Source organism: Podarcis filfolensis (genome assembly GCF_964270895.1).
Source record: "Podarcis filfolensis genome assembly, chromosome: 12".
In the NCBI taxonomy this organism is placed as follows: Eukaryota; Metazoa; Chordata; class Lepidosauria; order Squamata; family Lacertidae; genus Podarcis; species Podarcis filfolensis.
In genome coordinates this window covers 3,509,079-3,524,667 of record NC_139614.1, presented here as the reverse complement: position 1 = coordinate 3,524,667, position 15,589 = coordinate 3,509,079, and the positions used below count along the sequence as shown (strand labels likewise).

Genomic DNA, 15,589 nt, shown 5'->3' with positions numbered 1-15,589 from the left:
GTTTGGGAAGCAATAGACTAAAAGGTACTGCATTTTAATAGACATTATTATGAATTACTGTTATTTATGATTAAAAAACAACGAATGAAATATAAACATGTGACACTCAAGGTTTTGCCCACCGACAGTGGCTGGAGATGGTGTCATAACGTGTTTTGGTTACAGTATATATGAGACTGCTATGAAGATGAGAATATTAAATGATATCCTCTCCCTCTGCCTAATCTCTGTTGAAAAGTTACAAGGCTCTGGCAGCTGCAAAATTTATTATTTGTTTATTATATTGGCATTGTATGATAATTTTATAAATGATACATTATGTGGCTTAGCAAAACCTTGCGAATTGTACTAATATTGGGACAATGACCAACACTCCTGCTTGCGTGTTTTCAGTGCTTTAGGGAACTGAGTACTTTGGCTCTCAAGGCTTTGTAAAGCTTTTTATTTACCCAAATTTATACATATGAATCTGTGAAGAGTGTTTGTTGAGGAGGCTTCTGTGATGGACAGCAGAGCCAGACCAGAGTCTGGTGATGCAGTGCCTCAGAATTCCACCAGAGGGCTGGAGCCTCTCTCTGATTGGCTACCATGACAGCTGGAGTAGCGCTTTGGGCGGAAGAATAAAAGGAGCCGTTTCCGAGGGAGTTTTTGGATAGGGAGAGATACCTGAGATGGGAGATGGGGATTAGGGTTTATCTGAGGGAGAATTGGTTCAAATTTGAGTTTAACATCCATTCTGAGGAGAATATCTATAGTTAGAGGAAGGAGGCTTGTAGCTTAGATAGTAAGACAGTGTTGAGTGGAAGCAGGCCTACGAATGCCAGGTATTTTTGATCACCTGCATGGAATAAGGATGCTCTTTATAGACTGCTCTCTGCCCTCCCCCCATTACACTTGATGTATTTGTAGGAATGAAAGAAGGGCAATAGTGGGTAGAAGCAATGCTACACAGATGATGATGAGCCAAATAGGTCAGTTTCTGCTCTCATGTACACCCACGCAATTCTTCAGCTTCCAGGGATACGCTCTTCGTCTGTAGGGTTTTGATTAAAATTATTAATGTAGCTTTTGATATCTGTGCCGACATTTTCCCTTCAGATTTAGAGCATTATAAATAATAAACGATGCCTGTGCATATCTTGCATGCTTATAACATCTCTATTCACACTGCAGGGCTTGCAGATTTGGAATGTGCAACACCCATCACTTGTGCTTTGTTCTTGATCAAGGAGGTTGTCGGGAAGAGAATTTAGAGTTTCAGAATCAACTTTGAAGTGTCAGAGGAATTACAATTAAGATTCTGCTACACTGACACCACCCATAATAAGCTTGTTTTCCCAGTTTATGAAAACGGAGAAGCTTGTCACTTTGGGCTAATTAAAAGGACTGGTGGAATTTGCTTCATCCTATATATTTTCTATTTTGCTTATTTTCAAACTTTATGCCTTCAGGGAACCCTTTCTGCATTTACTCAACTTCCAGGAACCTCTGCATGCCTGCCACAGAATCCCAGCACCTTCTTATTTTATGTATGGGGTCTGCTGGACGGGTTCACAGTTGCAGAGTGAGGCCAAGAACACATCCAACTTGCAGGTGTGCATTGAAGGAGAAGATGAGTGGCAGTGGGAATCATGTCCTCTATTACTGATTTTCTCATTGAGCAAACCCTGATAAGCAACCAAGGAATCCACCAGATTCCCTGGCACATAATTTGAAAACCAATTCTTTATAGTTCAGGTGGCCAGTCCATGACACAGACACCAAAGCATTTGACATCTTTGGGCAGAAGTACACCTACTCAGTCGTATCCTAGATTCTGCAGACTAAAAAACCTGTGACCCACCAAACCAAAAGCCCACAAGAGCTTTAATATTTCTTTTGCTTGCCAGCAATTGCAAAAATTCTTTTACAGGGGAGACTGTCAAGTACCTGGCAATCCTCAGTATATAGCTGTTGAGCTGCATCTGATACAGTGAAACACAAGCTGTGCCATCCTTATCCTTGATTAAATAAAGAAGACCCCTTAACAATGTAGAATGGAAATATACAAGCAGGAGAGCTGGAAGGCTTGCCTAGGACATAGAGTCAAACACACTCTTTCCTGCATCTGCAATGATGCCGCACTCCTTGGTAAACCACTTCAAGGTACCTGGAAGATGCACATTTAGAGCAATGAGCCTGACAATGGAGCTCTCATACTTTGGAATGAAATTTGTTGCATGCTTGTGAAAAAAGTTTTGCTTACCTTACTACTCTGTTTATTTTGAATGGGTACTTTTTCAAGGCTTTCTACAAATTTATCCTGTAGCTAGATTAAGTTCTGGAATCCTGTACATATTTACCTGAGAGTAAGTCTTACCGAAGTCACGTTAGTGTTTGTGTGTAGGATTGCACTGTAATACTTCTGCTGCTATGAAGAGAGGAACTACTCTCTCAATTTTGTCTCAGCCTGGAATTTCCACTTCAACTGCAAAAAAATTAATCTTGTAGTTTATTGTAATGCTTTGAAACTCAGGTGAGAGTTAAAAGCATCTACCACAATAATTCTACTGTGCGTATTCTCCAAGTGGATGTAGGTGGGGCTACTGAAAGTTAACTTATAAGAAAAAGTTGCTCATTCTATAGAATGGACTCCCTTTTTCATTCTGAAATATTGCCAAAATCAATATACAATTTTAAAATCCAAATATATTGCTTGTTTGAAGATTGGGAAAGTTGCCGCTAAGGGTTGGTTCCTGTTACAAGGTAGCAATGGCGTCCAGCGCCGCTGCTCAGCCTCCGATAACAAACAGTCCCCCAAGGAACTGTAAGAGGTCAGGGGAGCAGGCAAACCACGCTGCAGGCCCCCAAGACACTCTGGTACCCCCAGAGCTTTTCAATGGAAGGCAATGCCTGCATTCTTTTCCCTTTCCTCTTGCAACAGCTGGATTGCTCAGAGCGAGTGATTCCAGCTCCCCGATCTCACTTGTGACAACTTGGAAGTCCCAAACATTTGATCTTTTCAACAGATTTTACTATTCCGGATCTAATAACTTGCTCAGTGGAAAGAACATAGTGAAACAGTATTGTCCTGGACCTATGTTTAAAAGCAACTGGCATTTTCTGTCTCAGAAAAAGCACGTACCTCATAAGATGTTAATGAGCTCAGAAATGTTGAGTTTATATATGCATTCTCTCAGCACTTCTTGATTTATGTACCTGGCGGAACGACTAGGGGACACTTATGCAGCTCTTCTCATATAGACGGGGACAGGTGTGCCAATTTTCTCCCACATGAACATATACAGTAGGCCTGAAACTTACGTGAGGGTTATATTCCGCGGATTGCACCTAAAGCCAAAATATAGTCAAAGCACATTGGGTTCAGTCTTTCCTGTTCAACTGAGAAATACTTTTTCTTTTTGTCTCTTGTGCTATGCTGTGCTCTAATTGAAAAAGATGTGCAAAGTTTTGTTATGGGCATCATCACTTGACTGCCACAAATAGATTGGATATTGGCTGGGCTTGATAGTTGGGTTACAATTTACTTTAAAGTGGGACACACTGGATTGAGCTCATTTTAAGAAAGATCTACAAAAACGTATTGAGGCATTAGCATGTCCTCTATGTGTCAAAGCATGATAATATTTAAATATTTATTTTCCTGACAAACAATAAAATTTAGTATTTTATACCACATTTTCAAGTGTAGTCCAAGCCCAGCATTCTAATTATGTGTAACAATTTCTGCAGCATTGGGCAGGGTGATCCTGTGCATCAATTACACAGTGGGGTTATGGGAGAGATATGCTATCACTAGGCTAGCAGAACAGTGCATGCTATTCTGTACATGCTTTGCCTTGTGGGAGGGGAAATATACAGTTCAGGAAGTCCCAAAATGGCAGTAAAATGGCAGACACCCCACATATCCATAGAAACATTCAAAGCCCACCAGTGAAAGACTGTGCCAGTGATACTGCCCACAGTGAGAGGGAACCACGGAACTCACAGCAGTGGGAACTCACATGCAGCACATCTCCTTATGTTACAACACACAACGCACAAAATGACACCATAGTTCCCCCATTCTACGAGCCTATCCCCTTATGCTGCTTACATGCAGCATGCAAAGCGAAGGAGAGACCGTGCAACACAATGGCCCAGTAGCTGCCTGGGCATGAGACCTACAAAGAGGACACACACAGGGACCTTGGGACAAGGGTTTAAGACCCAAACAAGGAAGAAGAGTGTGTTAATAAGCACTGAGAACTATTGTAAACTTAAATTGGCATCTGCCCAGCTCAGTAGTGGCCAGTATGGTGTGCAATAGCAATGGAGCTACCCTCCAAACGTTGGTGCTGCCCCAGCTTACCTGGGCAGTACTGGGATGGCTCGGGGCAGTAGTGAGCTGTGTGGTGCACCAGCGGGTAGCTCTGCCAGTGTGTCCATGCAGCTCTGGCCCTGCCCCAGCACTGCCCAGGTAAGCTGTAATGATGGTGGCATTGGGAGGGCAGATCTGATGCACTGTCCCATCACATTGGTCACTACTGAGCCAACAACAATCATGAAATGAGAGGAACCATGGAAAGGGAGGGATGGAGTGAGTCTGTTCGTTTTGAGTTTCATTGACTTGTTGGCAAAATGTGAAGGCCACATGAAACTGCATTCTCCTGGAGACTACTGAGCAGTTTGTTTGTGTGCAGTGTTTGTCCCCAAGTGCTGCTACGCAGTCGCTCTGCCATCATTTAGTTTCCTTCACATTACTGCTGTGCCACTAACTGGAATCTTTTGCTATGGTGTGAAAACAAGCCACATGGCCGAAATATGGGGTGCCTGCTGCACATAAGCAGCTTGCTGTGGAGAGCAGCTGCAATACAAAGTAATTCCAGGCAACCTCTTTGCAAAGGAGTCTCCAAGCCTTGTTGCCCTGGCACCCATTCTGTTTCCCTCCCTCCCATCTGTGATGGTGCTTCGTGGCTGCTACACAGGAGCAGATGGTGTAGAGCCAACTGTGGCAAGGTACTGTAGCTCAGCATTTGAGCGCAATAAGGATTCAGCTGATGCGCTTACCTCTGGCACAGTATTAACATGGAGCACAATTTTTTTTACCATCGATATAACTGCAGCCTAGGAATACCAAGCCCAGGAAAAGAGCTCAGTGGCAAACACCAGTAATTTATATGAAGGTGACTCTGCATCACTTTGCAGAAACAGATGGTGCAGTTGGGCCAGGCAATAAAAGGAAAGATGACTGCAAAAGGAGACAGACTAAGGCACTAGTTTAGCTGCCAAAGGCTGGTTATGGGCCAAATAAAAGAATTAAATGGAATGTTATTTTGCTGATGAAAATCCTGTGTTTCATTAATTCAGATTCAAAAGAGATGGGCAATATAAGTAACAGTCTTAATTATAACCAGCTAATGACAAATGGTTACCAATTATGTAATGTAGCTATCTGCAGTGTGCATTAAGGATGTAAGCAAAATTAAGGATGTAAGCTGCATTTTGTGAGGTGGTTTCTGCTATGCTGAAGTCATGCATGGAGGTTTGGTCACTTCCTCATTTTTATTTTCTAAAATGTTGATATATTGGATTCAACAAAAAATGGATTGTGCTTGTCAGTGACTCCCCTCTTTCCTTTTGACAGAATCTGTATCAGAACAGGTTCCTTGGCCTGGCCGCCATGGCATCGCCATCTAGGAACGCACAGAATCGGCGCCGGTGCAAAGAACCTCTGAGGTACAGCTACAACCCAGACCAGTTCCACAACATGGACATTGGGAATGGTCCCCATGAGGCAGTCACTATTCCACGCTCTACCAGTGACACAGACTTGGTCACCTCCGATAGCCGGTCTACACTCATGGTCAGCAGCTCCTATTATTCCATAGGACATTCGCAGGACCTCGTGATTTACTGGGATATAAAAGAAGAAGTGGATGCTGGGGATTGGATCGGCATGTATCTCATTGGTAAGTCAGTCCCACCCTTAGGATTTTAAAAAATATATTTGCAAATATGAAGTGTATCTAAAGTGGGCCAGCACAGTTTTTTGACTCACCAAGCTAAACCTAACTCACACCCCCATGTGTTTTGAACTACTCCACCCCCACACCTACCCAAACCTGCAAAACAAAGTTGGCCACAACAGGAGGTCTATTGAACTCCTGTAGGGCTCCCTTCAAACTGATGAGTGAATGACTTGTTCTAATTACCAAATAAGCATGCGTATTTGAATCCCATGGAATTCAATGGGACTTACTTAAATATGCTGTCCTTCATGCCATATTAATAGTGATTTTCTTTGAAGAGCCAACATATCTCAGTGACTTAGGCGGGTTTGATAAGATGGGTTCACATGTGAAGCCAAATACATACATTATGGAAGTTCCCCCCCCAAAAAAAATGTTTAGGGGTACTCTCCTTTTCCTACTCATACTGAAATACTGCCCCTCAATGAGGCTAAACTTAGATTCACAAAATGTTTAGGGATATGCGGACCCCTGCATCTCCCCCAGAAAAAGCACTGCATTATGGTCTTTCAAGATCTGCTTCCTCACCTGTAAAATGGAAGTAAGTGTGGCCTTATAAGAATGAACTGTAAGACAAGCACACTGTGTTTTAAGGAGAATTTCAAATGCTATAAAAAGAGTTAGCAATAAAAGGCTGCAAATGCTTGCTGGGCTCCCCTGTGCCACTGCCCTTCTCTTCTTTTGCACAAACAGCCATGTGCACTGCAGTGTTCAATTCACAGTTGCTTATTTGTGACAGGGTGTTGTATCACACTCTAATGTCCACACTGAGCACATCCTGGCAGTTCCTTGGGGAGGCACCAGGGAGCTGTTACCTGAGGCCTTGCCCTGTGACCTGCCAGCCCATCCAGCTTCTTTCCATCACCACCTCCTTCCTGGCTTTGACTTTCCTGGATCTCCTGTCAAGCCCTCTCTTCCTCCACAACTGTAAGGAACCCTGAAGCCTCACTGTCTACAGCTGTGTCTTGTCAGGCCCCACTGCGGGGAAGAGCAGTAGTATGTCTTGTCTGGCTACAGGCTTGTCTCACAGCCATTCTCTACCAGCAGGGCCTGTTTACCAGGGTCCTGATCTTGCATCCATACAGGAGGGAAGCACAGGGGACAGTGGTGGGTGGTAGTCCCTGGCAGTCCTTCACAAAGTTAAAGTCAAATACTACAGTGTTTGGGATTAATCTACTTGCTTCCTGTTTCCCAAACCAGAAGTGGGGAACAGGTTCTGTTCTTCCGGAGGTCAGTGAGGTCTAGAGATCCTTCTTAGCACTTAGGCATGTAAGGAGAAAATATCTGTGGCTCCTTGTCCTAATTGGGCTAAATTATAGTAAACAGAAAGAATGAGAATAAATCCTGTGGTGTGGGAAAATGGTGGAGTTTGTTTCCTTTCTGCTAGTGCAGAGGGTTGGGTGAGGAGTTAACTCTGCAGCTGTTTTGAGAAATCTCCAGACTGCTGCTATTCCTAGGTCACTTGCTTGCCAACTTTCGGTGCCAACTTTTAAATGCCTGCTGAAAACTTTCTATTCTGCTAGGCTGGTGCAGACATCCTTAAGAAGGCATCCTTCCACAATGGTTGACTTCTCTTTTTAACTTTTGTTAATGATTTGTATTGTATGGTTTTATGGTTTTATTGCTGTAAACAGATTTGATATCTCTTTATGACATAGTGGTATACAAATATTTTTATAAATATTATAAATATCCCACATTTCCATCCACTCCTCAGTCCTCAAGGTGGCTTAATAATGCAAAAATTCAAAATCCCTTTTACATAATAGTAAAGAAAACTCTTTAAAACTAATTCCAAACAATACCTAACTGAACAAACACTATCAGAGACCTAGCAATGGGTTGCCAGCACTGAAAACCTCATCCTGCTTATGGGTGCTAACCTTTCTTCAACTATTATTAACTACCTTTCTTCGGATTATTTAAGAGCCTGAGGAAGTTCACATTGTAATAACTATTATTTATTCATTATTTTGATATAGTAAATTTCCAAGTCACCACGCAAGACAACCTGTAGGTGATTTTCCGTACTTTTTGGTGTATAAGACAAGCTTTTTTTTTACTCTAAAATAATGTTTAAAAAAGGGGGTCATCTTATACATGGATAGTGCACAGGGGGCACGGGTGATTGGTGACTGCATCAAGGGCTGCTTTGGATTGGCTGCTTCTGTGATAATTTGGTGTGTGAATGGTTGCTGTGGCAAGGGCTGCTGTGGATTGGCTGCCGCTGTGGCAATTAGTCATGCAATTGCCGGCTGCTGTTGGCGAATGGGCAGGCGCTTGTTGGCTTATCTGACACAAGCGATTGTCAGTGTTTGTTCGCTGGGTCTGTGATTTTCTACAATTTCCCCCAAAAGCTCTGGGCATTCCTCCCCCCAAAAAGCTCAACAATTTTGACCACCCCCCCTTTTCTTAAACAGTGTATAAAAATAGAAAAGAGAAAAAGAAAGAGAAAGAAAGACTCTATAATACTTGTCCAATACAAAACTATAAAAGTGAAATTATTATTCTATTACATATACATTTATTTATATATTGATATATTGTACTATATTCTTTATAAATGCATTCCAAATGTCATTATATTTGGTATACACCATCTGTGTCTATAAGCTGTCTGTATTTTGCAAGAGTTGTCATATCTTCTATCCATTGATGAAAGGGCACCACAAATTTATCTTTCCAGTGGATCAATATCAATATTTTAGTCACAGAGAGGGTGTGAATAAAGGTGTTTTCTTGGTGCTGAAAATATTGTAAAGTGATTGCCAGATGGGAGGAAGAGTACTAGAAGCAATTCTGGTCCCAGACTGTGTGTGTAGGGATTTAAAGATCAAAATCAGCACATTTAAATTCAGCTCAGAAACAAATCAGCAGTCGGTTTAACTCTCTAAGCACCAGTGTCTAAGCACTAAGCACTGGACAGGGGTAGCCTAAGTAGTGCCCTCCATATGCTGTCAGACTGCAACTCCCATCAGCTCTAGCCAGCATAGCTGATGACCAGGGATTGAGAGTTGTAGCCCAGCAATACCCAGAGGTGACTACATTGACTACCTCTGGCTTAGGCAAGTAACCAAGTGCTCAGGTGCAATTTGGACCAGCTGAAGTTTTCAAACTGCTTTCAAGGCAGCCAGTGCAGCGCATTATAGTAGCTGAAAGCTTGCTGTCACATATTCTGTTGTTAGGAAGGATATTGTGCAAGTTGGCCCTGAGTTTATTGCAGGATAAGACACAGTATGTAAGATAAAGCATATAAAAACCAGTACCCATTGCTGTATGTGGGATGGTTGTCTCATAGAGTGCTTCCTTGCCTTGTCTTTTGTTACATGGCACCACAACCTTCTTCAAAACAGGGGGAAATGTTTGAAGTGTAGATTGCCGTTGTGATTTGTCTTTTTGTGCCTTTAACTCTGGGTCTCTGATATCAGTGTGACGCTGTCAGCATTCCTTTATGCATCCCCAGAAGAGTTAGTGAGTCAGCCTGCAGCACATTTTCTTACTGTTAGCTGCTGCATCTACGCAAGTTTGCTCAAGAGTGAGTGTGGACTCTGGACTGACGTGTGTTAGGCTCTAAAGTCTCTTCTTACTTGAAAGAACTGAGGGATAATCAATGGTATGATATCTTGGAAATTGCAAACAATAGTGAAACTTGTCAGTTTATTTGATCCAGAGAACAAATGGAGAGTGTTTCTCATTAACTTATTGAAATCCTTCTAACAATATTGCAATATATCCTTCCCACTCCTGGTGAAATATGAGGCCTGTCTTTTTTCAATACAGGCAGGGTATAAATAAAGTAATATTTAATATTTGTTACTATTACATTTATTATTATTATTATTAATTTATACCCTCCCTTTTCCCTGACAGGCTGCTTAAATCTAAAAACAAGCACTGCAAAGAATATAGAAAAATCACTCATTAAAGTTAAACACTGAGAGAGAACAATAAACATATATGAAATTTTTAAAAAACATACCAATAATTACAATAAAACATCATGGCACCAACCCTTTCATTAAAAGCAGTCAATTCCCAATAGCTTGTTGGAACAAGGTCCTCACCTGCCAGCAGAAGGACAACAGGGAGCAAGCCAGTCTGGTTTTTCCAGGGCAGGATTTCCAGAGTCTGGGAGCAGCTCCTGAGAAGACCCTCTCCTGCAACAGCACCAAATGGGCCTAGGAGGTGGTAAGGCCAAGAGAAGGGCCTCCCTTGAAGATCTCAAAACCTGGGCAGGTTCCTATGAGGGAATATGGTCTTTCAGATAGCTTGGACCTAGGCCATGTTGGCCTTTGTAGGTCATAACCAGCACTTTGAATTGTGCATGGAAACAGACCAATAGCCAGTGAAGCTGTTGTAGCAGCTGTAACCAAAAACCAGCCCCAATATTGTAGGCCAGTAACCAGCCCCAATCAACAGTTTAGCCCGTTGACATTTCTGAGCACTTTTCAAAGGCAGCCCCATGTAGAGTGAATTACATTAAGCAGGGTGTAACTAAGGCGTGTGTCACTGTGGCCAAATCAGACATCTCAAGGAACAGGTGCAGCTGGTGAACTAGCTTTAACTGCAAACGCACTCCTGGCCACCACAGAGACCTGGACATCCAAACTCAGGACTGAATTCACAAGTACACCTAAACTGCGAGCCTGTGTATTTGAGGGAGTGCTACACCATCCAGCACAGACTGAATCCCCATTCGCTGTTCTGCCTTTGTTTTATTTAAATGAGAAGATTTTTACTCAAAAGGGAAAGGGCTAAGCAATCATTCTGCTTTGCCATAATGCTCAAAATAGTAGCTAGTTCTGCTGGGCAGAACAAAAAAAATGCCCAAATTCCAGCTGTTGTTTTAAGTTCCACTCTACCTAAATGTACTCAGATAATTTAACTTGGGTCACAAAGGCCTTTACATGAAGTCCATAACATAGGCTATCCTTTCATTGCCTGAGTCCTTGATTTCATGTGAGGGTAATGTTGCACAGTGCTTATTGATATACATTAGGCTTTCTTCTTCACTATCCTTCTGGGAAAACCAAAACATTTTAAAAAGTTGTCTGGTAAAAGTTCATTATGCACAAAACCTCTAGGGTCCAATTTCTAGGCTGTATTTGTTCTTCTTCTTTATTATTCAACCATTTCTTTTAAGTTTATATCAAAAATATTTTTGACCTAATTAGCTGAAACTCTGCTTTAAAAGCCACATGCTTCTTTCTTTTCTCTTTTGCCTTTAATTTTATTTCCCCTCCTAAAAGGCAAAAAAATCTCTAATGCTATGTGTAATTCCAGCAAGACTCTAATTAGTGAAGTTTCTCTCAATATACTTCTGAGTTTATCCTGACTTTCTGACTGCTTTAGTTTATTCCTTGCATGAGGATTTGATTCCAAGTCCATTGATTCACAATCAAAGCACATGAAAAAAAGAATAGCTTTGAACCAAGCTGCATGTGTTGTGTGTAGGGGTACAGCATATACTGTCCTATAGCTCTGGTATATAACTGCAATTTTTGACTAGCCTTCCCACATGAACATGCCTGCCTTGGAACAACTGTGCATCTCAGAGGATCTCGGAAGTATGCTCGGAAGTGCATCTTTGGCTCACATGCAGGATAGCCAGACCTATTGGGCTTGCCATTCTTCCACTTGAACTGAGAGTGGGCACTGGAACGTATCCAGCGTCCTCAGTATGGCTGCCCATTGTAGGAGAAGGTTGGTTGTGATTAGGGGAGGCCCATCCCGTTTCTCTGCCTGAGGCAAAACGGGAAAGCCTTACTCACTGGGGTTGCATAGCTGCATCTTTTGGGTTCCAGCAAGATCTCACAGGAAGCTGGAAGCCGCTTCTCCAGCGTTGGGATGGGGTGGGTGGCACCCACAGCAACTCCAGAGAAGTTAGAAGAAGCAGTGATGATGGCAAGATCTCACAAGAGCTCACTGGAAGCTGCTGTCACCGCTTCTCCTGGTTTGTCCAGTGGTAGGGGTGGGCTGCCCCTTGGGATTTCGCCTCTTTCCGCTTTGTGGTGGGCCAGCCTTGGTTCTGGTACTCAACCTAGCCCCTTTCATGCGTGAATCATGTCAAGGGACATAATGTGATTTCTGGGAAGTTGGGCTGCACTATTGGCCACAGCCCTGGGCATCAGGCATGCTTTTGGCCCCCACCCTCAGACAACCATAGGTTGTCATGGTCTGTCTGCAGTGAAGAAGTCTGGAAGCAGCTAGTTGTGCACAGGCTTCTATGCAATTGGTACTCTTGTGCCTTGCTCCTTTCTAAATGTATAACGGTGCCTTCATGCAGTTCATGTATGCAGGGGGTTACTGACTTTTATAGAAGCTTGTCTGCTATTAGTAATTTTCTCACTGAGTTACTCCTGAGAAACTTCCAAGGAAGTTTCCAGAGTTTCTCTGAAACACAGTTTGAAAACTACTGATGTGTAGCATTACCTTCATTCCTTAAGCCTGTGTTCAGCCTCCATATAGATAAAGCATACCTATAGATAAAGTTTTGTGGGATGTTTTTGGCTTATTGGCTTATGATTGGGAGTAGAAAAATTAATGTACCTCAGCCCAGAAAATAGTGGGAATAGCACATGGCTGGACACACAATCTTGGAGGGTTGACTGTGGAGTGTCATATGAAGTGTTACTAGAAGCTGGGTCTGATTCTTTCCATCACCATATAACAGATAAGTGAAGGCTTTGCATGTTATTGTTATTTGCATAGTGATGATGATGATGATGATATACCACTTAATTGGCAAAGTGACTTTTAAGTGATTTATGAATTTAAACACACATAATTAAAATATGCCGTAAAACAATTCAGTCAAAAGGTTGAAACAAACACCCACAGTGTTTAAATAAACGTAAAAAAAGGTTAAGGACAAGGACCCTTTGATAGTTAAGTCCAGTCAAACTTGACTATGGGGTGCGGCACTCATCTTGCTTCAGGCTGAGGGAGCTGGTGTTTGTTCACAGGCAGCTTTCTGGGTCATGTGGCCAGCATGACTATACTGCTTCTGGCACAATGGAACACCATGACAAGTGCCAGAGCACACAGAAATGCCATTTACCTTCCTGCCACAGTGGTACCTATTTATCTATTTGCATTGGTATGCTTTCAAACTGCTAGGTTGGCAGGAGCTGGGACAGAGCAATGGGAGCTCACCCCATCACGGGGATTCGAACCGCCGACCTTCCAATCAGCAAGCCCTCAGAGGCTCAGTGGTTTAGACCACAGCACCACCTGCTCCCACAAGTGTTTAAGTAAACACATGTGCAGTAAAGCATACCCAGAAGATCCAAATGTGGAAACCTTTTTTCTGCATATAATTCTGCTCTGGACTGGAGCATTAGGGCATCTATTTCCAAAGACTGCACGCATAATCATTGAAGGCCTCCAGCTGCTTCATTTAATCAAAAAGAACTCAAGGTCAGAACCAGGGGACACCTTTTTGCTTCCTGTGCAAAACAAGTCAGAAGCTGGCACGACACATGTCAGTTCATCTTAACTTGTCAAGCTGGCAGCACTGATCTGTGTAGCCAGGATTGCTTAATTCATGTGTACACTTTCAACACTGGTGCCCATTCAACAGTTTGTGTGTGAGGGATTGTGGCTGATATGAGTGGGATAAATCATTGATGCAAATCATGCATCAAAGCTGTGAAATTTGCTACAAATGCACTTATTTGCTTGTTTGTTTGCTTATTTTAAAATAGGTCTTCAAACGCTGAACAAATGGAGGGGTGTACCAAAGATGCTCCTGACTGGGGATCAGTTTGGTCTGGGGCAACATTTTCTGGCTACATTCTCATTTTAAAATAAAGAGAAAGAGCAGACTGAATTATGAGTCATCATTGGTGGTGGGATAAAGTCACTCTCTTAAGTTATTGTTGATAGGAAAGATAACACCATGAACTCTTCTAGGACAAACTGAATTTTGCACCCTTCATCCTTTACTTTTGGGTTGCATTTATGCAAAAAGACAATCCTTAGTAAGAGAAAGCAATTGGCAAGCAAAGTGAAGCTTAACTCCCAGTCTTAGGGACTCACATGCCCTTCTTTAGTAAATCATGAGTCAGTGAGTAGCTGAAGTGCATAATAGGCAAAAGGTTCTTCCAAAGTCTCTGTCAGTGTTTATACTGGAGAAAAGCAGATTGTAAAAAGCTCTTGATGCTTTTGGCTCAATTAGATCTAATGCCATTGACTATTTTGCCTTCCTCATCATCCTCAGCACCATATTTTAGTTGCTGGACTAGAAGCGGCTATGGTGCACAATATGTGACCTTGTGACTGCCATCCTCTCTCTGCCGAATCAATCTCAATTAAAATGTCCTAAGGTCCATGGAGGAAGAGTGGAATAGAAAACATTAATTAATGATCTATGATCGCCACCACCCTCAGAAGTTCATGCTTCACATTCCCCCAAACCAGTTAATTGTTTTCTTGCCAGAGGAAGGATAAAAGTGTGGTGTTGTATGTTCATTACTACATCTTTGTAGAGGTTAGCATTTACTAAAAGATTAGAAAATCACAATGAATCATTTTCCTCCTGATTTTAAATGTATCTATAACCACACTGGTATCCCTAAGCTGTGGGTCCATGCATTTTTCACGACACCAGTAGCTATTATTTTTCCCTACCAGAAGGTATCTTGTTTCTCTCAGAGATAGAAATTTTCTCTTCAAAAATTATTTTGTGTGGGCAAGATTCAATACCTGTCTTGCTAACACTAGCTCTGGAAATATGGCAGGTTTAAAGTTCACTGGAGCATATGTCTGCTATATAGCAAAATGATAGTTGCTGATTGTTCTGAGGGAACTCCCAGCTTCCCTTGGGGGCAGAACCTTGTTCATCATGTAGCTTTCCTGAAATCAATGGAACAATCTGTGGAGAGTGTTAAAACTTTAGATAATTGACTGGAATGTAATGGGGACCACAAAGTTCTTCTTCTCCTTTTCCTCCTTTTTCCTCCTCCTCCTCCTATACCACCCTTCATCCAAATATCTCAGGGTGGTTCACAGCATAAAAATACAAGATAAAAACACAAAATACATAATAAAACAACAACAAAACTTCACAATCTCCCACAATGGAGAAAGGGAACCTGTGCTTCTACAGAGGGATGCTGTGGACCCAAACAAGTTAAAAGATCCTGAGATCTTTTTACATTGTTACAAACAGAAGATAAGGAAGTAAATCTGCTTTTTTCTTGATTGCACAGCTTCATACCATAGCTGATGGCTCACATGATGGTATACTCCACATGGGCCTGGTTCATCCAAACACGATAAACCAAACTACACAAATGTGCAGATACCTGGAGAGGAGCTTGCAATCACTTTACTTTTCCCAGGTATATTTTGGTTTACTATGTTATACAAACCAGGCCATGGAAAACTATTGCACCGGGGTTAGGAAAAGGCTAGGCTAGACCCCTTTACTCTGATGGCTACGTTTATATGTGGAAGGTTTGGGGCTTTTTTAAAAAATGGAGGCGTATCATGGAGGGTTTGCTGGTGAGAGATAGGACACTTTCCTGCCTTTCAGTGATAAATTATTTTAAAAAAAACAAGCTGTGTTTTCAGCC

General features: G+C 42.2%; 1 protein-coding gene across 8 annotated transcripts in view; it reads left to right on the top strand.

Moving 5' to 3' along the window:
• HECW1 (HECT, C2 and WW domain containing E3 ubiquitin protein ligase 1) overlaps window positions 1-15,589 on the top strand; it is a 188,021-nt gene that overhangs the window by 71,364 nt on the left and 101,068 nt on the right. For all 8 annotated transcript variants that reach the window (XM_083577560.1, XM_083577557.1, XM_083577563.1 and 5 more), the window contains one exon: window positions 5,627-5,951. In XM_083577560.1, coding sequence (XP_083433686.1) covers window positions 5,627-5,951 — 325 coding nt within the window. The remainder of the gene's footprint in view (window positions 1-5,626; window positions 5,952-15,589) is intronic.